Here is a 24,928-nt window from a genome sequence, read left to right on the forward strand (position 1 = left end):
ACCAGAAAGGAGAAAGCTAATTCAAAGACTACAGATCCAATCCATCACTGGAACTGTAAAAATCTGTAAAACTTTCCAGAAGTTTAGCATTTAAGGATATATGACCATGTCTAGATATGCAACTATATGCATGAGAATACTTACAAAAAACATAAAATCTGCACATATACATACATACATACATACATACATACATACATACAAATATGTATGTACTTTGATAAACGCTTCTGTTTATATATATATATATATATATATATATATATATATATATATATATATACATATATATATATATATATATATATATATATATATATATATATATATATATATATATATATATATATATATATATATATGGGGTGAAGCAACTGTTTGCTGATCCCTTAATTATATTTATAAATATATATATATACATATATGTACATATGGATCATCGTCAAGTATTCACCTATGAAACTAATAGTGGACCTTACCTAAAACTTTATTATTTATATGATTATGGAACTACCTAACGCATATACTTTTCACTTTGACCTTTCCTTCATTTTTCGACAAATTTGACTGTACTAGCTTCCTCTATTGGGTATATTCTTAATTTCTAATATTTTCTGATTTCTCTCTGTCCGACGACAGAATATGTAGCCTACTGAATAGCATGATATACATGCGTTGGTATTCTAGAGACAGCTGTTGGGTATTCTATTTGTTTATGATGTTTATCTAAATTAAATGCTTTTTGAGTGGTGTCGAATATTTTGCGTTTTCATTTTCTATTTTAATCTACATTTACATACATGTATATATACATATTCATATATATATATATATATATATATATATATATATATATATATATATATATATATGTATGCACATATACATATGAATATATACATACATGCACACAAGCACACACACACACTTTTGAACCATATTTATCTATGTATATACAGATAGATAGACACATGCATATATAATAGATGAGGAAATGCTGTGATAAGCGTGGAGTAGATAGACACCTTGTCAGTGCTTGGATTAGTCCAGATTCTCAACAACCAACGACATAAAGTGTGGAATAGTCTAACGGAGAAGGAGTTGGTTATGATAAATATAAAGCTCTCGCGGACAGTTGAGAGAAAAGATAAGCGAGCAATTTTATATGAAGATTCATAGTTTATAAATCATGTTATATAAGCATAAATATATTTAGAGAAGGAAAATGTAGTCTTGGAAAATCTTTACAGCTGTTTCAAAAGTTCACTGTGCAGAGATAAAGGGAAAATAATTTACTTTCGTCTCAAGAAACGAAAGTGTGTATTACGCAAACAGATATGCATACTGAGGCATACAAACATAAAAAAAAACAAAAAGAAAAAGATAGAAATCGGAGAAAGATGGGTATTAGTAGTGGCGAAGTAGATAGAGTGAGAAGTAAGAGTCTGAGATCAAGAACAAGATCCTGCTAGTAAAAGTAAGGGAGAGGGAAAAGGGAAGAAAAGAATAAAGAAAAAAAAAAGAAAAAAAGGAGAAAGAAAGAGATAATAGATGAAAGGGTAATTTTGTCGGTTACATTCTATTTGAAATATATCAAATAAATCTAAGTTTGTGGAAAATAGAAATAGGGAAACAAGATCATAGAGAATTCAATAGGGGAAAGAAAGAAAGGATGGGGAGTAAACCAGGTATCACCCTGTTAGGGGAACGACAAAATGACTATTTGGTAGTCGTAATACAGTATAAGCCTTAAACATGCAGAACGACAAGAGTTGCTGGGAAAATGTAAAGAGGATAAAATAAGGAATAAAAGGTAATTTTGTAAATATATAAGGGAGAACTAAAAAAAACCCATATCGTTACATAATCATATGCAGAGCTTTTAAAGATTCCAAGGTATCGTAATAATAAAGAGATTTCATAATTCTAACTGAGCCAAGTTGATATGTGTAAACAGATTAAGAGGGATATATTAAAGCTAAGACAAAGATCTAATAGATCGAAATACAAGTTTATATTTATCTGGGACGATTGGAGCTTAAGTGATCTATGATAAAAATTAAACGTTTTTAATAATCAATGTCTGCAGAATGTAACTGTATCACGCTTTTTATTAAGGATAAGGTCCCTTATAACCACGTAATATTTCAAGAGATTCTCCGCTGCATAAGATTATATGCAATATAGTCAACATTTTAATGTCTCCCAGTCCTAATAATAAACCAAGTAATATAATTTGAAAGGCTTTTTGTCATCAAGTAATTTATATAATTTCTTAACGAGGTGGAAGATTTGTGCGTAATCCTGTAATCAGTGGAAGAACCAATATATATATATTTGTCGAATTTTGGTACCTAGTATAAAAAATGCATCTATATACAATTTTATATAGCAAGCAATGACACCCATATCGCAATTGTTAGGTTCTCAACAATTACCTTTTTTTCGAACCATGTTGATTCATCATTATCGTTAAAGCTATTGTTATTAATATTCTTCTCCATATTGTCAATACTACAATCAAAATTATTATTATTATTATTATTATTATTATTATTATTATTATTATTATTATTATTATTATTTTTATTATTATTATTATTTGCGTTGCTGATATTAGAAAAAATTAGCAGGCATATTTATATATATTTATCTTAAAATTTACTTCCGGCTCCAGTAAGGTTGCTATTTCGAATTGTTATTGCAAATGGTGTTAGTATTGTTATTAGTAATGCCAATAAAGCTGTTAGTCACACTAACATTATCATTATTATTAAATGATTACTAGGAATGATGTTATAAAATTAAAATATTCCTGAGTACATATGGATTAAGTCGAATTTTTATTTGAGAGAAGCCGCAGTCCAGGAGTCAAGATTAGGTGCAGTAGAGTAAGAAAGCTTTATAGTGGAAGAGTTAGATACACAGTGGTATTTATGTTGAGGTGGAAAAGTTTAATTTTAGAAAATTGAAAGAGTGATTAAGTAGAGATTTAACTTGTAAACAAAATAGGGGAGTAAACAATTGAATCCCGCGCCTGCTGCTCTCGTTATGTTGTACAAGATGTTTCAGGTGCTGAGAGTTACCCTGAGTAAGTGGTGGTTTTGAGCTAACCTAAGCTATCATATGTAAGAGTAATCGCCGGTAAAACCAGGGTAAAATACTAGTATTGCTATCAATGTTAGGAAGACAAGCTATTATCCAACAAGCTCTATAGGAGCGAAAATTAGATATACTTATTGATATTAGAGGTCTTAATTTATCTACAGAGAGCTTTTTGTGTGGAGTTAATTGTTCAAGCTTAATTTCTATCATAGTTTGGGGGATGTAAGACACCACTAGTGAACATAGCCAGATTGAAATATGTAGCACAAAATTATTAGTAAAATAGCAATCCCTAATGATTGCCGACTTCCTACATAGAACACTAGATTTAAATACAGGCAAACAACCCTCACAGGAATACATGTTAGTAAGTATATATTTACATAGACAAATAGATATAGAGAAAGAGACAAAATCCCAACCAATCCCCGATTATAACTAGGAAATTTAAGGCTGAAATAAATAGGAGTGTCTCTTGACTATCTTCAAACAATTATTGCTTTAAGAGGCTACCTTCTACTATAATGATGGTTAATTTTTAGGTCAGAATACATATAAAACAATGCCCTTCCAATACACAAAAGAAGAACTAGTAATAAGAGGATAACTTAGTTTAATTCACCATTCAACTTGAATGTCACTAACAGTGTAGCCAAGAACTTTCTAGCTCTGATGAAAATTCCTGTCAAGTCAAATATAACAAACTTTTCAATATCCATAATGTTATGGTCAGCTATTTCTGTTTGGACATTATTTGCCAGAACATACACTACAACTATAGAATGAAAAGCCCGAACATGACTGGTCAAACAGTTTGCAAAAAGAAGAATTTTTACAAAATAATATGAGAGAAGGAAAGAGGAAGAGAAAGAGAGAGAAAGAGAAAGAGAGAGAAAGAGAAAGAGAAAGAAAAGAAATAAAATGATAGAGGAAGAGATATAGAGAGCAGTTTGGAGAAAGAGAGAGAGAAAGAGAGAGTGAGAAGAATAGAAAGAGAAGGGTATAACGATAACAGGATAATGGTAAAATGGAAAATGTTTATATTTTAGGAAAATACGAAATACGTCTTTTAGGAAGATATAAGAAAATATATTTTAAGCAAGTAAAAGGCAGGTATGACAACTTTAGCTTCTAACAGAAACAGCAAACTTGAAAAGTTTCGAAATAATAAAAGCAACACAAGTTAAGCTTCGAAGTAATAACCAAAGACGGTCTGTAAGCCCAAAGTTGTGTTATGATTTACAAATGTTAAATATTTGAAAAGCAAGCACAGAATATGTGTATGTGTATGATTGGCGTTGAGGAACATAATCAAATAATGTAATCTGGGCGTTTTTTTTTGTGTTTGTGTTTTGAATTGTCATAATTCAGTTAACGTTTTCCGATAGAATGTCTGAGGATGTGTTGTTAATTTTAGAACAGGTAAGTCTATTTATAGAAGACAATTCAATTATACGTAATGAACTGAAAACAAAATCTCTTTAAACATCTATTAGTGACCGTTTTAATTGGTCAAGTTGGGAACGTGTTAGACTATTACAACCAGAGTTCATGTCTACTGCAGGACTAATTAATGTTAAACACTGACCAAATGGACACTTTTTAAAAAGGGAAATTGTAAAATATAAATTGTGACAAAATTTCTTTGGGTCGATGGACACCGCGTAATCATTTCTCTCTAGGATGTATTTATTTACTTATTTATTTTATAGCATTTACATATGATTTCTATGGGAAAATCAGTTTTATTACATTTCCAAAGGCAAGAGTGATCGAAGAGTATCTATAACTAAGACACACACACACACACACACACACACACACACACACACACACACACACACACACACTGTGTACTCATCTTCTGGTTTACATAAGAACCCAATGAATTCATGCCACTTCATAGCTGGAACTTATACATATTTTAAGTTCTAACAACTAGCTATTCTTTCTGCTACGACTAAGCACAATCATAATATATATACACAAATCGAATGCAATAAAAACTATTTGATTTACTTTAAGATTCATGCTTTGAAAAGACATTTTTCAAACCTGCAAGTATTTATTGAGCTTGAGATTCATACAAGCAATCGTTAGTAATTTTGTTTTTCCAATATTCGTTTCCGTTTCGCCAATATGGAGAATTGAGGAACGAGAATGATTTCTTTCCCTTTATCTCTACATTAATCGCAGTAAAATAGTTAAATGATGATATAAATATATTCATTTAGAAAAGAAGAAACATGTAACGAGACAGGCTAATGAGAGTGATAGGGTAGGAAAAAAAAATGATTATAAAAGTAGAAAATTAATAAAGCCTTATATATATATATATATATATATATATATATATATATATATATATATATATATATGTGTAGGGTCAAAGGTAAAGAGCCCCTTCAGTCATGAATGACCATGGGATTGCACCCAGAAAATTCCCCATCAAGGCACAACTCCAGGTAAGGCTGTTTATGGAAGACCAGCAGTCGCCCATGCCTTCCAACCTCCCCTCTCCACGCCACCGATATTATCCAAGGGAAAGGCATAGGCCGATTCAGCTTGGCACCAGTGACATGGCAACTCATTTCTACAGCTGAGTGAACTGGAGCAACGTGAAATAAAGTGTCTTGCTCAAGAGCACGACACGCAGCCCGGTCCGGGATTCGAGCTCATAATCTCATGATTGTGAGTACGATGCTCTAACCACTGATGCTTATTAACTTGCATGCAATTATAGTACTCATTCACATATAATTACTGTCGAATTAAAATGTAAGTATATATAGGAAAAGGAGCTATCTTACATAGTAGGTAGGTGGCGGTTATTAGCGGGTACAGTTAATTAGATAGGGATAGTAGTAGGTGTTTCTTGAAGTGCCTATATTACTCGAAAATTTAGGATCTTGTGTTTAAGTTCAATGTTGCAAAAGACTGTTGTTGAGGCTTCTCTGTGTTGCTCAAAGATCACATCTTTTTGTTCATTTCTTGAAAGCTCTTGATTTGTCAACAATCTTCCATTTGATATTACAACTGGAAATCTTTTCTTTCATTACCAGATTTAGTTGTAGAATTCAGTTATATCTCTCTTTTTAATGAATATTAAAGAGGAAATATGATCCAAGTGTATTTTCTGGAAGTTCCCCCCGATCAAGCTAATGTAGTGATTGCTAACGGCGTCGAGGTTCAGTTTGAAAGTAGTTACCTCATATTAGTCGTGAGAGCTTCCGCAATACAATACATATTAGTGAGCAATGTCTTAGCGTTTCTACAGGAGTAGTTGACCTCAGTTCTTCTGTGCGATGTGTGGGATAGGATATTCTTCATATTGGTGGTGAAACTAACTTATTTCACGTACATGTCTGTTAAGTAGTTTTCTATATTATTAAATGTCTTTTTAATAATATAGTTAATGGGAATGTATGTTTCCAATCAAGGAGTTGAAGGTTTTCTCGCTTAAGAGAAATATGAATCATAAAATATAGGTGTTTTGGAATCGATTATAACTCGAGTGCTGGTAATTTCCTCGCTAAATTAGCCAATTCCTTGTTTGGCGATAAATTGATAATCCTTATGAAGATTTTTAAAAACAATGTGTAGGTAGTGTGAACCTAAGTTGAAATAATTAAGTTTTTCTAATTAGTTTTGTTGTGCAATAATTTATGTAAGCCAGTAATTAATTTTATTGTTACATCAAAGAAGTTAACTAAAGTTACGTTTTTACCGATAACAGTTGTTAGGTTATATGTGCTGAGTGTGTTAATAATTGTATCCTTTAAGGAGTCTAATGTGTGTTCACTGGAATTTTGAATACAGTAATTCCTCGCCATTTCGCGGTTCATCTATCGCGGTTCATCTATCGCGGTTCATCTATCGCGGTTCATCTATCGCGGTTCATCTATCGCGGTTCATCTATCGCGGTTCATCTATCGTGGTTCATCTATCGCGGTTCATCTATCGCGGTTCATCTATCGCGGTTCATCTATCGCGGTTTACTATTTAAGCTTACGTTGATTCCTCCGTGGTGTTGTTTTGCATTTATAATAAAATAAATATATACAAATTATAAAGATATCTAAAAAATATATATATAGTATGTGGGGGGTGGGGGATGGGGTTCAGATCGTAACACCCACGATAGTCGAAGAATTACTGTATTGCTAATCTTTCGTTTTGATATAACTGAAATCTACTGAAGTAAATTTATTACATAATATATCGAAAATGTTTCTTTCCTCAAGATCACCTATCTCTGCGTTATGATATATTCCAATCGGATGCTTTGCCAAAAAGTAGAGTTCTTCAAGTGTAAATGATAATTTTGATGCCCTTATCACTTATAGATAGTATTAATAAATCCGGGATCTATATATGGAAAGGGAAGGATAAAAATCAACAATATCGAATTGGGCAATTCAAGTTACGTTTGATATCAATATATCTAAGTTAGCAAATAACTGTGCTAACACTGTTCCATTGTCAAAGGAACAGTAGCTTTCCTAAGATTGTTCTTAAAGTTACAAAATTTTTCTAACTAAGCAGTTCAATTTCCGATTTAGCTGTTAATGTACAAAATTATTTTTGAGATTTTTAATTGTAATTAAAAGTTCGTTTTGAACTAAGATTTTCAGCCTACAGTCAAGTTTTAGATATATTTTGTTCCGTTTTCGCTGCTCTGTTAGTGTAGTTTCATGTTTGAGCGCTGGTTTTCGTGTAATTTTATGTTATTTCATTATTGAATAACATACGTTAATTTAATTTAATTTTATTTCATATAAGTTTTTGTCGGAAAATATTAATATTTTCTTTTCGAATTCATCAGAAGCTTAATGTCAGATTTAAGTTCAAATTAGAATGGTTTTGTGTACTTATGAAATGTTAGGTTTGCTTAGAAGATCGGGTTAAAAAAGTTCTTGTTCTTTATTTCTAGATGGCAATGTTATGCTTTGATATTGATATGTTCATGCATAAGTGATCTATCGGTGGAGTCCTCATACAATCTGTAATTGCTCTCTAAATTCCGAGGAACAATCCTTCCGAGGCCAGCATAACCTTTTATCCTTCCAGAGTTGATATACAACGTACCAGCCAACCACTAGGACGAGTTATCTTTCACAGAATCAGTTACGTTGCAGTGTGCGAGGTCGCGACAGACCACTTAGAGTGTCCTTTTCTCCGAAGAAATGGAGGAGGTATGAGTTAGTGGTTACTAAGATCTCTAAAAAGATCTACTAAAAAATATCCAAAGAAATGTAAGAACATCGCGGCGTGAAAGGAGTAGTTTGTTGAATGACATGGAATACTTAAAACAGACTCACAAGGAAATGCTTTCCAGTGAACGCGTTTAATTAGGTCCTCGGTTTTCTCCATATACAGTCGTAATTTGTGCAGAGATAAAGGGAAATAATTTATTTTCGTCTCAGGAAACGAAAGTGTGATTTCTCTTAATATAAAAAAACGGATTTTCAAAAATTACAAGTGATTACATTTTTAAGTTTTATGCTAAATAAAAGCGTACAGGCCTTAACAAGACTTGCATTATAAGTAACTCATGTACAATTCATTATTTGTATTGCTGTATATATGTGTATTTATATCTGTGTATATGTATGCTTATGCACAACACAGGTATATATTCTCAATGTTACATATCATACTTCAATACTCCTCTCATTAACTTCAACTTCTCTATTATTTTATTTGGGGTTTATGCAAAAAAGAAAAAAAATGATGCTCGAGACAAAAGCTAATTCATTGGAACTAATATGTTTGCTACGGTTTTGAAATATTGGTTTCACATTTTTGCACAAGGTCAGCATGTTCAAGACAGGGAGTAAGTCGATTACACAGACCCCAGTGCTCAAGGAGTACCTATTTGATCAACCCTGAAAGGATTAAAGGTAAAGTCAACCTCTGCGGAATTTGAACACAGAACGTAAAGGCAGACGAAATACCACAAAGTTTTTTGCCCGGCGTACTAACCATTCTACCAGCTCATCGCCTTACGCCTTTCAAACATCGGTCTCAAATTTTCGCACAGGGCCAGCAATTTTTGTGGAAGTGTAAGTCGATTACATCGACCCCAGTGCTCAGCTGATACTTATTTTATCGATGCCGAAGGGATGAAATGCAAAGTCAACCTCGGCGGAATTTGAACTCGGAATATAAAGACAGACGACATGCTACTAAGCATTTTGCCCGGCATGCTGACGATTCTGCCAGTTCTCCGCATTACGCTTTTGAAATATTATTTACAAAGTATGTGGGACTTCACCAAATACCGTTTCAAAATCGAGACTATTTTTCTCCCAGTCGTATCTGAGTTCGCTTCCTCGGCAAAATCACTAGACTCATTAAATGCCTTCAAACAATAGACATACTCAACGGAATGAAGATCCAGCGTTATATCTTGACTTCAAATAACTAAATCACTCACACTATCAGATGGATGCAGACTATGAAAATGTCCTGGAGTCATCTGCGATTCTCTTCCGCAAAATCTTGATACGAAACTATTTCATGAATCCTTGTTAAAAAAGTGAAACTCCTAGAAAATACTCTGTCGAATTACTTGATGTGAAATCACTTTCACTGAGTTGATTATGACTGAAAATCTTATTCTGAGGTGTCCTCAGTTTGTCTCATATTATTGGCAGCACGCCATATCGTGATCAAAGCACAAGAACATCCTTTCTCCTCTAGCCTGGCGTTAGAGTAAGTGAGAATATAATATTGGTTGAAATAAGTATGAAGCTTATGGGAACGCTTGAACTCAGTTCAGAAGCTAATGAAGCACTTGTTAAACATACATCAATTGTACCTCGTTATTTGCAGTGGTGAACAGCATCTAAACATAGTTACCAAATGTATTGTCAAGAGGAACGTGGCTTGGCTATGCACAGTAGCAAATACTGTTGACAAGTTGCCAATCCTTTGGAACACGGAAACTATTGATACTTCCAGTTTCTGCTTTATCGTAAAGCTTAAGTCATATTAATTAAATATACAGTTCATGCGTTTTCCAAGTTCTTAGCTTGAAGTCTAAATACTTAAACGCATACTTTCTTATTACAAAAATGCACTATTCTGGCCATGATTAAGAAATGAAAATCGTATGTGCTAGTCTCAATGCCCAGATAATTTAGAACTCTGAGCCCACCAATAAATAAATAGATAAAATAAAATAAAAAAATTAAAATTAAAAATTGAAAAACTCCAAAATTTATCAGTAGAAATGAAATGTCAATGCTTTAGCATTGTGCAGTTTGATTTTTGAATTTTGTGGAACATTGATTTTTGTCTTTTTTTTAAATTTCAGGAATTCATAAAACTGATTCTTAATCTTTGTCTCAATAAATTAAAATGAATGAAAAGGAGTGGCTGTGTAGTAAGTAGCTTGCTTACCAACCACATGGTTCCGGGTTCAGTCCCACTGCGCGGCACCTTGGGCAAGTGTCTTCTACTATAGCCTCGGGCCGACTAAAGCCTTGTGAGTGTATTTAGTAGACGGAAACTGAAAGAAGCCCGTCGTATATATGTATATATATAAACGTATGTGTGTATGTATATGTTTGTGTGTCTGTGTTTGTCCCCCCAACATCGCTTGACAACCGATGCAGGTGTTTTTTCGTCCCCGTAACTTAGAGGTTCGGCGATAGAATAAGTACTAGGCTTACAAAGAATAAGTCCTGGGGTCGATTTGCTCGACTAAAGGCGGTGCGCCAGCATGGCCGCAGTCGTATGACTGAAACAAGGAAAAGAGAGAAAGAGAAAGAGATTATCCAGGATAAGAAGCTAGGCTATAAGGAAATTGCACAGCATAAAAGTAGATGTCTTTACTTGAAATATACTGAATGCCTACAGTACGTTTGAAGTCAGTAATCGAACGTCTCATCTATTATGATTACTTTTCTATTTGAGAAATTTCGGTTATGTAAGGTGTTTCTATCAAAAATATCACTTGGGTAATAATAATTTTACTGAGAATCAGTTATATCTTCACAAAAGCGCAGACATTTGGACGTGATCTTTGCACTAAAAACATTTAGATCTCTGTTAAACACGAGACTCATACAATTCAATAGGAAACTCATTTTTTGCATGTTTTACATTATTTTATTTGTTAAATTCTCATTTTCAGAATTCTCAATTTTAAATTCTCATTTTCACAAGCAAAAAAAAAAAAAAAAAAGAAAAAGAAGATTTTCAATTAATTGCAGTACTTTGACTCATTTCTATTCCACAAAGATATGATATTTTTTCTATTATCATATATAATAACATATCCCTCATCATATAACTGTTTATGGCATAGACATAAGGACCCCAAATTTTGGGGAGGAGAACCATCCATTATATTATTCCTCAGTACTTAACTGAAAAACAAAGCTGACCTCTGTGGAATTTTACAAAATTTATGAGGCAAAAACTGTATACGAACCTTATATCAGGAACTCTCTTTGTTAAAATGTAACTGTATCTTACAACTTACTGTTAGGAAATCTTGTTAAATGTTTTAATTAATTCCTAGTATTTAATACCACATAGCTCACTTTTATACAGCATTGTGTGATGTTTAGAGTCTATTTTTAAGTGTATTTTCTATGTTGAAAAAAATTGCTAAATTTTTTCTGTATTTTCAATGAAATTCTAAATTAACTTTTGTCCAAAGTAACAAGAATAAGCTTTTAAAACTTCATTACAGAGTATAGGTGTGAAAGCGCGTGGCTTAATGATTAGGGCATTCGGTTCAAGCTCGTAAGGTCGAGAGTTCAATTCCCGGCGCTGCGTTAGGTCCTTGAGCAAGACACTTTATTTCTTGTTGTCCCAGTCCATTCAGCTGGCAAAAATGAGTTGTACTTTTAATTCAAAGGACCAGCCTTGTCATATTCTGTGTCACGTTGAATCTCCTTGAGAACTATGTTAAGAGTACTCGTGTTTTTGAAGCTACTTGCACGTTAATTTCACGAGCTGGCTGTTCTGTTGATCGCATCAGCTGGAACACTTATCGTCGCAACCGACAGAGTGCTAATTTAGTAGAGTAGATGTTTCTTTCCAAAGAATTATTGCTAAGAAAATAGTGGCACACCAGTTCTTAAATTTTTGAACTTTTAGGAACCTAATGCAATATTAAAGCCTTTAAATCAACAAAACTTTTAGTGAATAAAATAGATTAACGCCATTTATTGGATTAAATTTTGTTTTCTCGATTCAAAAACAGGGTCCATATCGACCATTCTGTTAGTTTTAGAAGTAATGTGATTGTAGAATGTTAATAAACAAATTCAATTCAGTTTTCATGCTAATAAACGATACAAGCAATTTATTCGCTGGAAAGAATTCAGACATTGAAATCCCGTTTTCCAGATGATTTAATATGACTCTACAGAATGAATAAGCATTTGTTTAATAGAACAACTTAATTATACAGCATATCAAAACGCATCGTCAGATTGTCAAAGACACAAAATTACGAAATGATTTAGAACCCGTATTTTAAATAGCAATTTTCCATAGATTTCCCACTGTTGGAGTGAGGAATGTTCACTTCATGGTACCTGTTTACTGTTGGTAGATCATGACATGGGGGTGGTTAGAAACTTAAAGGTACATACATATCCATTATCAGGGGTTGAATAGGTTAGCTGGTTTTCATCCAAAACAATAAAAATGCATTGCTTTACTAATAGAGATATAAAATTTGTCTAACGTGCGAATACTCGTTGATTTACATTGTATATAGCAAGGGTGCATAAAATTTCTTTATTTGGAACCGTATTCAAAAGTGAAACTATTTAAAGAAAAATTAAAATTGTTTGAAGGTAAAAGAAATAAAAATAAAGTTACCTCCACAAATCATCATAAAGGTAGCAAATATTTTCTCGTTTACTGTATTGGCCGCCACATTTCCAAATCCTACGCTTGTCATGCAAGATAACGTAAAGTATAATGAAGTCATGTATCGCATGTCCTTGGTCGGACCACCGTTTAAATCCTCACTTCCTAGTTCCGTTTTATTTATATAAAATGGTTTCTTCGTCACATCACTTAGTTTCGACATCCAGCCATATGAGATTAACTGTTTTGCTTCACTGTAGCCAATTGAATACCAGATACATGCAAACCAGTGGGCAAATAGTAAAAACACTAAGATAAGAAGAACCAGAAAGGCTGCGCCATATTCCAGATAGTGGTCCAGCTTTCGGACCACACGACCGAGGCGAAGGAGTCGGACCACTTTTAGAGCGCTAAACAATGTGCTGATACTCTGGAAATAGAAAATAATTATTGATAAGTTAATAAGAATTTAAAAAAAATATATCATAAAAGCGATAAAATAATTTTGTAAAATATAAATTCGTGAAATGAAGTAAAATTAAATAATAGAATGATGAATTAAGTAAAATTATAATTACTTGATAAACAAAAGAACCATTCATGTTACATATATAAAATCAGCTAAAATCATGAATAGTATAGAATTATATATCAGGTTTCCATTAATCTATATTCTATATATAATTTTATTATAGTTGATCAGTGGAAAAGTAATTATTAATATACTTCAATTTTATCCTGATTGGGATATAAGGCTTCACTGATTCAAGGCCATTTAAATCTATTTTTAAGCAGCTCTCTATCTTGTCCCTTGTAAGATCTATTTTCACAGCTCTCCTTCAACTGATCTATGCCAGCTGTTACTTGGGTGCCATGATTTCACTTTCCAGGTATCGCTCGTCTTTATACGATCTTTAGTATCCTGCCCTAGTGTATTCTGAGTGCATCACCCAGCCATTTTAACTCCCGGCGTTTTATTTCCAGTATCACACTATAGCAAGAAATTTTCTGTACGGTTCTTCATTTGAAACTTTCTCGGGCCATAAGATGAGGCAGATTTTCTTCAGGTTGCTATTGTGGAAAGCATTAATCTGATTCATGCCTCCCTTTTCCCACCAGCATTCTGAGTCAACATTAAGACAGAGATGAATACAATTTATAAGATCACCAACCGGTTTTGTATTAGCAATACCAACCAGTTTGCCAGAGTCAGAAATAAAGACGGCATCCTTATAACAACTGAAAGTAAGGAAGTAGTAATTTGATCCTAACACTTCCTGGATATGCTGAACCGACCTTATCCAGACAAAACCACAAAGGATCAGTAAATGTCCCTAACTGTTATTCGAACAGCATATAAATTGAAACTTCTTATTCTGCGAAACGTAGCATAAAGTGTTTCAATTCTATTGTTCTCTAACTTGTAATTTCTCATGTGAGCGTAAACAAGCATATCAACTTGGGTTATTTAGACTTTTTTCTCAAATAGGTATTTTCAAAAACTATAATTCACTTTATTAATGTTACACCTTGTAAAAATATCCAAAACTGGAACTCGATAATTTTAGGAAAACTTTTTTACAATTATGTATCAAGAGATGATATTACCTACTAGAAATAAAAATAGGAACTTTTGACTGAATTTGATCGCCTTACATCACAGCCATTCTGTAGAATCTGGACACGTAGCATTAAAAATTGATGATTTACTAAATCATCATTCTACTTTTTTTAAATAGGATAGAAGCGATAGAATATAATGTTGAAGACAGTTGTAATTAATGAGTTGAGTTGATGGAAATGGTTGCATTGTTAAGAAGCCCGCTTCCCTATAACGTAGTTCTGAGTTCGATTTCATTAAGCAGTTACCTTGAGCAAGTATCTTTAAATCTCAACCTCAAATCAACACAAACCTTATTCATGATAAAAATTGTATAGAAGCCCGACTGATAGACAGTATCTTCTTTTAGGTAGTAGAACTAATCTTCATCTAGTTTAATGCCACGGCCAGTATCGGGTGGTGTTAGTGAGTGAAAGCCATTATGTTGCGAGAATTTAAACAAGGTTTTCGGTATGAAAATAATTGATAAGTTGTTATGCTTGGATGAATCAGTTTCTTCACTCCTTTAACAAACCACCCATGGAAGTTTTGCAAAACTTAAGTGTGTTGCCCTTTTCCTTTTGACAAAATATATAAATGTCTAAATAAAGAAAATAAAATCTAAAAGGGTTAGTCTCTTTTTATCTTAGTTCACCATTTACCATCGTATCATTGTAATTATTTGATAAGCAGATGTGCACTGACTCCCGCTCACTGAAAATGGATTGTTTAATGCAATCCATTTCAGTGATCGAAATAATTCACTGAGTGAACTAACGAACAATTATTGGCTTTTTTGCAAGTATTTAACATTTCTCTCCATGCGTTTCCATGTCTCACTTTGAATGTTTTTGCTTTAATCTCGTCTTGTACCGATGTTGGAAACAGTTATTTTTGTTGTTGTTGCTCTTCTTCTTCTTCTTCTTTGCTGTTTTCAACTTTTTTTCTTTGTATTTGTTTAATAAAAACTTGACAAAGGAAAGGTTGTTTGTTTTGTGTTTGCTTCTATTTGAATTTCATAAAAGACAATTATATGAAATAATTTTTTTTTCAAAAGGGATGATTTCAAAAAAATAAATAAGGAATATTTAGATATTTATTTAAAGATTTTAGTTATCAGCGACCGTTTAATTTAAGAAAGATTGGAGGTGCATAAAAATTTATTAATGGCTATCCTTAATTAGCCTGATCGATATAGTAGATATTCAGTTTCATTTACTATTGATGGGCGTTCCGGTTGGAGCAAGGAAGAGATAACAGGACAAAAAAATATTTATTACATATTTTGTTTGTGAGAAACTGTATATATGACAAGATATCGCTATTGAATGGATTTAAAATAGGAAATAACGTAACTGAAGAGTGAAGAGAAGAAAAGATCATTTTAATAATTAAAGGCGGAAGATTATTCACCATATCAATAGGATAGTAGCTCCGGAGTGAACACGGTCGTATCATTCGAACCATTTTCTTTTCTGAAGCCGTCTAAAATCTTTATTATACACGGAGCGGGGTTCTCTCACTTCAGCATGGAGGAGGGTCAATGTATGACCGGCAATATGCACATGTGATCAGGTGCAAGTATTATGTACGTATGTATGTATGTATGTATGCATGTATGTATGTATGTATGTAGGTATGTATGTATGTATGTATGAATGTATGAAATGTATGTATTTATGTATGTATGTATGTATGTATGCATGTATGTATTTATGTATGTATGTATTATGTATGTATGTATGTATGTATTTATGTATGTATGTATGTATGTATCTATGTATGTATATATGTATGTGTGTGAACGTATGTGTGTGTGTGTATGTGTGTGTGTACGTATGTATGTGTGTATGCATGCTGGTATGTATATGTGTATGCATGCAGGTATGTATGTATGTATGTATGTATGTATGTATGTATGTATGTGTGTACAGTAAGATAACAGGGTAATGCCTTTAGCAGGGGAGATTAGAAAAGTAAAGGAGGAGGCTGTTTTTCTCTCTACAAAACGGAAAGTTGCATTATGGAACAGTCATTTTAACGATTTTTAAAATTTATTTATCACCCGACGAGATACACCTGCAGCACCGAATACTCCTGAACCAGTTATATATATATATATATATATATATATATATATATATATATATATATATATATATATGTTTGTGTGTCTGCGTTTGTCCCCACACCATTGCTTGACATCCGATATGTTTACGCCCCTTCACTTAGAGGTTCGGCAATAAGAGACTGATAGAACAAGTACTAGGCTTACAAAGAATAAGTCTTGGGATTGATTTGGCCGCAGTCAAATGAATGAAGCAAATAAAAAAATAAAATAAAAGAATACATATATAAATATAATATATATATATATATATATATATATATATATATATATATATATATATATATATATATATATACATGCATGCATATACATACATACATACATACATACATACATACATACATACATATATGACATGGACATTATTTTATTGTTCTAATAAATGGAATTTACCAATGCTCCTTTAGAAAAGATCTGTATCGACTCTTTTTTCATAATCCTCCTCAAGTTCATTAGCGATTCTAATTATGTTTTGCATTGCATTGTCACAAACTCACACAAATTAGTTATTGGTCTCTTTCGTCTGCTGTAGATGTTTTTTTTAGTCTCACAATCTATGCTTCATTTGACATCAATACAGATTTAAGATAATGGCCTCCTTCATTGCTTGGGAAACATAGCCTGTCTACATCTCCTTTGATGATGAAGTTTTGTGTAACACTGCGCAGCTTGCGAATTCGTATACCTATGTCATCGAAGTCTTGAAGTAAACAGCACAGAAGGCTAAATGTGGGCATAAGGATAGACATTGCAAAGGTGATATACGCAATATACTTGCTGTAAACTGAGAGTTCAGAAAAGCATTTAAAAAAAAACACTTTCATGAAGTATTCATTCCTAATCTTTTCCTGACTGATGGTTCCATCATAACTGACATTCTCATCCTGTCCAAAATCCTTGTAGCTTTCCACAGAGAGTAAAGGCTGTAGAAAAGTGTTGCTCACTTTTAGTGTCTTGTATGTAAATCGTTGCTTGCATGTGTACAAGAGCAAAATGTGAAAGAGAAGTGAAATCAATTATTGGCTAGCTTTACTGGTAAAATACTTGTTCAGGCGCAGTCTTAAGTTTTAGTTGTATCAAGGATTACAACTTTGTGTCTCTGAAATCTAAAGACGAGAATGTTGTTGCTTGACGGAAGGAAGCAGATTTTCAGTGAAACTGGTTTTACAGAAGCTATACTTATAAATATTGATTTAAATCTTTACAAGATATTATTGAAAACTAAAAGACGGCTGGCTGTATCCGAAAGTTTGCACGTTTTTAATACGCATACACACACGCAAACATTGTCAGATGTATCCATAATTTGGAATAGATATACAAAGAAAAAAAAAAGAGAAGGGAGAGAGAAAAAGAGAGGGGAAAAAGAGGAAGAGAGAAGGAAAGAGAAAGAGAAAGCTAGAGAGAGAGAGAGAGAGAGAAATAGAGAGAAGTAGGAAACTAGTGTTTGTGCGTTTCTAAATGTATGTCAGTATGCGTGCTTGCAATGATGAAAAGTTTGGTGTGAATATGACCGTCACAGTGGCACACCGAACGTTTGTTAATCATGGCTTTTCTTTGACATTAAAAACCGAACCCCTTCATCACAACATATTTGATGATGAAGTAAATACATCCGAGAAATAGTGTATGGAAATTATTGTGTCTGCGCAAACTGGAGCTGAAAGCAGATTTAATGGCTCTAAGTACGATTTTGGAGTCTTTTGAGTTAAAGAGTGTTTCTGCGAGGATGGGCTTAGTAAACGACCAGGACTCCTGTCTATAGTCAAGAATGTAAGAAAATGTCGCAAAATGTTTACTGCGCAAATGCATGGCTCACTTTCCTGATGGTCGTACACGTTAATGCAGAGATTGTAGTCAGTTAAAATAACAATGAAATTTTCTCTCGGTATTTTAGGCTGTAACTCATGTTTCCAAAACTGCATTAAATCACTTCGGATTGGTGTGAATAGAGTTTCCTTGAGTGCAATTATTATTTGTGTAAAGGGAAGTTTTCTATATGCAGTTAGTTGTTTTAGATGTATCGAGGACGCAGCATGCTTACAGTCCAGAGAAGTAATCACGGATTGCTTAACATTGTTAAGCCATACTTTTTACATTTATGCTAATATACTTTAGCTTTTAAAGTAAACACAAACTGTCGAACAGGTAGTTAGCCCACTGGGTAGTTTACGGTTGTTAAACTGATAGTAGGCCAGAGTGTGAGATTTTACCCCCATTCGCGCATAATTGTTAATTTAGCCAAAGCGGAGAGACCACATTGCTAGGCCCAGTCATACGTTTATCAGGAACAAGCTTCCTGTTTGTACAGAAACCTCTCTCGCGATAAGAGAAATCAAACCAGTTCTTCTGACAGACAATCAATCATGCTTTATTTCATAATGCAAGGTTAGCAATATGCAAGGGGACTCCACGCAAAGTTTCTGCTCGTTAATGGAAAACATGAGTTATAATTAGCTTTTCTCCATTTCTCCATGTTATTACCAGCTTCATATATTGCAAGCCAGAGTAAGCATCGAAGAAGTTATTGTTTGTAACGGAGCGATTTATTATGTAATGTAAAGAAAGACAGTGAGTTGATAACAGAATAGAGTGTTTCACAAAATACCTCGTTGTGTTTCAAAATGCCTCATGGTTAGCAATATTTTCCATACATCGAGGGGCAATATAGAAAGTACCACTGATATAATCATGACGTGCCAATCGTTATATCCTATTCCTTCATTGATTAGACATATGTCTGATTAAAATAAAGCATTATATTATCTAACAAACAACTGGATTGTTTCTGAACAGAGTCCATTCGCATAGCTACTTTGCTGGCGTTATCACACGCATAAACTTTATACAGTTTATTTCATTCTTTAAATTAGATGTATTAGTATTTGCCTGCTGAGACAGAAATCGAGCCAGCTATATGGACTGAGTACCGGTTGTACGATTGAAACAAAACTCAATCTATCTGTTCACTATGTAGAGAAACAAGAACGTAAACAGCTGAAAAGATTAGGCTTGACGTAAGTGCACAGATACACACACATGCACACGCACACACACGCACCCCCCCATCAGATATCATACATACATGCACAAACGCACACAGATATGTCGAGAATACTTCTCTCAACCGTTACATTGAAAACACGTCTATGTTAAAGATTTATCTTTTGTTATTAAAGATTTTTCATATTCCGTTGTTGGAAAATATGTTTAGTTTGAATAGAAAAGGTTTGTACATTTACTAACATGTGAAGAAATTCTCGACTCTACTCGTGTAAATGACTAATGATAGTAAATGACTAATGATAGTAATGACTAATGATAGTAAATGACTAATGATAGTAATGACTAATGATAGTAATGACGATAAAATGGAGACATTTTATACGGACTGAGAAGGTCATGAAACCACAAAGGCGAGAGAAAATAAAATTCCAAACTAAACCGATTCCCAAACTGCTAAAAAAGTATAACTCGAACACAATCTCTTGCATGCATGTATACATACATACATACATACATACAAGCATACATACATACATTCATAATATTCAAGTGAAGACCTCAATAAAATATAAGCACAACAGACCTGATATAATGATTTGGGACAGAGAAGAGAAATTAGCTGCCCAGTGGATGTTAACATAAATGTACACATATACATACATGTATGCATACATATATATACACATACATACATACATACATACATACATGCATGCATGCATGCACGCACACAAACAAAAATATCCTGTTGTTGATGTTGAAATTCCAATGAAGGAACCATGGATCTAGGTTAGAAACCGGTTCTTTCTCTATTGGCAAGAAATCTTGAAATAAAACTAAACAATGACATACATATATACGTACATACATGAATATTGCTTCATCTTGACAGATAATAGCCGTCCCATCAACAACCAACAACAAACCCATCACACAGTACAATCACTCCATTGATGAACCCTTAGAGGACTTTCAAGACCAGCTGCTGACTGATAAGTTTTAAAACACAGGTGACAGATATTATTTAAGTCTCTTCTACATCTTTGCCCTTTGGAATCCGATTCTGAAGGAATGTTTTTGTGAACTAGCATATGTCTTTTAAGTCCAGATATTGTCGTAACAGGCGGTTGGTGTCCAAGCCCATTACCTATCTGGGCATTACGATTTTCATGTGACTTCATATGATTCACGTATCCTGCTTTTGACAACAGAACACGTACATTCACACGTACATAATACATACATACATACACACATACACGCACACATATATATTAAAGTCAGAAGACTATTCGAGTTACACATCTGTATCAGGTTTCGAACTATTACTTTATCAACAGAACATAGCGAATTTGTATAGTTGAAACCAAGCGGTTGCGATTCTTCTCCCGAAAGGAATCATTTTATAAACGTATTGTGCTAAAAACTCAATATACTTCAGAACAAGACGAAACGAAATCGCTCTAGAAGTGACTGCGAGAGTACCAAATAATACAATATTTCGCCGTTGTTGCAGCTTATCAATATCACATACTTCTGTCACTTCCGAAGCAAAATCGAATCAGATGGTAATAAATATACACAGATATTGTATAAACTATACACTGATTTGCAGATCACTCCACGAGCAGAATAAATTTCGTTTCGCATAGCTCTAAAAAAGATTGCTTTTTTCTTCAATTTGTACGTCTATAAAAAGATTTTACCGGGAAGAAAACCACAGCCTCTTGCTTTTCAGCTACACATATGCGTTGTATGTTGTATTGATAAACTTTTTCCTGTAGAACTACTTCTATTGCATAATTCGAATTGATTATCTATCTATCTATCTATCTATCTATCTATCTATCTATCTATCTATCTATCTATCTATCTATCTATCTGTTTGTCTGTCTGTCTGGATGTCTATCAATTGACCGATTGACCGTTTGCCTGTCTGTCTACACAGACACACGCATACACACACACATAGAACAAATTAAATAATGGTAATTGCATATTTTTCCTTATTGGAGTAAATTTGCCTTACAACTGTTTCTAGTAGCCATTATAGGTACATTATCGAGAGGTTTACTCAACTAGTCTATTGATCAAAGATTAATGCTGCTTACATTAATGATATATATATATATATTATACATAAATGGCAATTTCTATCTGTAGATGTGTCTGTTACCCTCTTGCTGCCTACACCAGTGAACCAATCTTGATGAAACTTTGCATACATGTTAAACTAACGTCCAGTTCAATTATAGACGAATTGGATTTCAATGAAATATATAATGGGCCCTCCCTGGAGGGTTAAGGGTTGGGCTATTATTTGATAAAATGAGAAAGGTGCTAAAAGTGTTAGCATGAGAGAAATGTTGTGTCATAGTGGGTGTGGGTGATATCAGGGACGGTGTTATATAAGCGACAAATATGGAGTGGCAGTGGAATGGTAACGTTAAAACAACTATCATTTATGAATATACGCGCGACGCTCCATACATACTTACGTCAAATACATTAATACATGCATACATACACATGTGCATACACGTAACTAACTTTTAAAACGCTGTGGAAGGAAAAGAAAGTTGAGTGTGAGGAATTCGTAGCTTTTAGGAGAGAGGGGTGTAGACGGCTTTTCTGCTGTCTATCGCAAAGGAACACTGACATGCACACACACACACATACATAATACATACATAATACATACATACACACATAGATATATACATACACTGAAACATGCCCACGTATTTACAAACGTACACTCAGGTGATCACGTGTTTGTAAATACGTGTGCGTGTTTCAGTGTCTGCGTGCGTGCGAGCGCGTGTATGTGTATGTGACTTCCTATAATTCTCTGTCTCTCTACTTTTGTAGGGTTTTCTCTGTTGCTGTCACATACTGTGAAATTTTAAAATTACGTCAAAATTCTCAAATTTGATATATTGAATTAATTTTCCACGTTAAATCCGATTTTGTTATATATTTGTTGCCGAAAAATTTTAGAAAAATGTTATTAAAGTTTAACCAATGTTACCAAATCAGAAAACAAGATTTGGAAGCTAGCATTTTTTGTATGATAGCTGTCTATCACAAAATGAAAGCAAAATTATTATGAGGAAGAATTTTTATTAAACAAACGAAAGTAAAGCATTACGACGACCAAAGTTGTAAGAACTTCTGAAGTTTTAATAAGTCTTAATGAATAGAGTCATGTGAAACGCACATAGCAATTATAGATAAGGAAAAGCGAAGTTGCTTATCATCCCATCGACCCGTTTGATTCCAGGATCGCAAAGAAAGAGGAAGAAAAAAATACAATCCCTTAAAAATTTGAAATAGGAAGAATTTAGAGTATGCGAACAGTAGAGATCGTGCCTGTAATAATTGGTGCGCTAGGAACAGTGGAAGAAAGTAAAAGGTTTTTGAGTAAAGACCTGGGGTAATGGAAAAAAACATAATAAAGATGCTAAATGGTTGAAGGAGTTAAGGTCGGAAAAATACGAAAAATATGAAATCCCAAAGCGGCTGACCACGGGTAAAAAACAATTCTTTGGCAAAAGGATCCCCGCAAAGGCAATGCAGGGGATGTTTACCAGCCTATCACCTGTATATCCTTGATCTGGAAGCTGATGACAGGAATGATATTTAATTATGTGCGTAACTTCCTGGAAATGAATGACAAACTGCCAGTGGAAAAGAAATGGTGCAGAAGGAAAATCCAAGGGACAAAAGGCCAACTTCTGATAGACAGAATGTTACTGAACGACTGCAAGAAAAGTCTTACTAATCTGGGCATGGCCATGGCGTGGATTGATTATAAGAATGCGTATGATATTGTGCCCCATTCCTGGATTTTAGAAAGTCCTGAGCTGGTACAGGTGTCTGATAACATATCAAATTTTGTTAGGAGATCAACAAAAAACTAGAATAGAGAGTTAACTTCACGTGGAAAATTTTTGGTGACATATTTCAAGGAGATAATCTATCACCATTGCAGTTTATGATTTGTATGATATCCCTCACACAGATACTACAGAAAATGACATCGTGGTACACCTTGAAAAGTGGAGAAAAATTAAATTATCTGTTATATATGGATGATTTAAAGATCTATGGAAAGACCGAACGTAAAATAAGTGGCTTAGTTTCAACTGTGCAGATATTCAGTAAGGATATCGGAATGGAATTTGGGACTAAAAAGTGTGGTATGTTTATAATACAAAGAGGCAAAGCAGTGTCGTCTGTTGGTGTAAAACTACTCAACAGCAAGAAAATCAAGGATATTGAAACCAAGGGATATAAATATCTGGGGATTTTAGAATACGACAAAATCAAGGACAAAATCAGAGCAATGAACACATGGGCTGTTTCCTTAATGCGATACGACGCAGGTGTTGTTAGGTGGACAACGAACGTGCTTGAGGAAATGGCCTGGAAAACTAGAAAAGTGATGACAGTTAACAAAGAACTACACCCCAAAAGCGATACTGGCAGACTGAATATGCATAGAAACAAGGATGGAAGACGTTTCATAGGATGCAAGTTTTTCAACGAGAAAAAACAGTCTGGGATGGTACATCAAACAACAGAGTGAATCCTTGCTTGCCGCTGTTAGAATTAACAATATAATAGCAACCAAAAATGTGATGCAGCCACAAACATTTAAGAAACAGGATGAAAGAGTAAACAACTGGAAAATGAAATCACTGCTTGAGCAATAACTCAGAGAAATCGATGGAAAAGACAAAATCAACACTTGGAGATGGTTAAAAAAAGTGATCTGAAAGGATGCACTGAGACACTGATATTCAGCTCCCAAGAACAAGCTCTGAGAACTAATTACACCAAGTTCCAAACAAATAAGAGTAGCGAATCGCCTCTTTATAGGATTTGTAGCAGCAGAAACGAAACAATCTCACCTATTGCGAGTGAGTGTAGTAAGCTGGCCAAAAAGCACTACAAAAGGAGGCATGATAATATGGCTAAGTTCGTCCACTGGAGGCTATGTGAAAAGTACGGCCTGAACAGAGCACGGAAACAGTATGAACATGGACCAGAAGTCACCGAGAACAAAGGACATAAGATACAATGGGATTTTACAATTCAATGTGACTCACTAATTGAGGCTCGGAGACCAGATATTGTTGTGATAGATAAAGAAAAGAAAAAAGAAACCTAGATCATAGATATTGTAATACCTGGAGGTGCACGCATAAGTGACAAAGAACTAGAAAAGATTGGAAAGTAGA

At 33.8% G+C, this 24,928-nt stretch overlaps 1 protein-coding gene across 4 annotated transcripts in view; it reads right to left on the reverse strand.

Annotated features, from left to right (window-relative positions):
- Positions 1–24,928, reverse strand: part of LOC106884153 (voltage-gated delayed rectifier potassium channel KCNH1) — a 435,108-nt gene that overhangs the window by 90,913 nt on the left and 319,267 nt on the right. For all 4 annotated transcript variants that reach the window (XM_014935388.3, XM_014935387.3, XM_052973780.2 and 1 more), the window contains one exon: positions 12,955–13,375. In XM_014935388.3, the coding sequence (XP_014790874.1) occupies positions 12,955–13,375 (421 nt within the window). The remainder of the gene's footprint in view (positions 1–12,954; positions 13,376–24,928) is intronic.

Source organism: Octopus bimaculoides, chromosome Z, assembly GCF_046866305.1.
Source record: "Octopus bimaculoides isolate indiv1 chromosome Z, ASM4686630v1, whole genome shotgun sequence".
Lineage (NCBI taxonomy): Eukaryota > Metazoa > Mollusca > Cephalopoda > Octopoda > Octopodidae > Octopus > Octopus bimaculoides.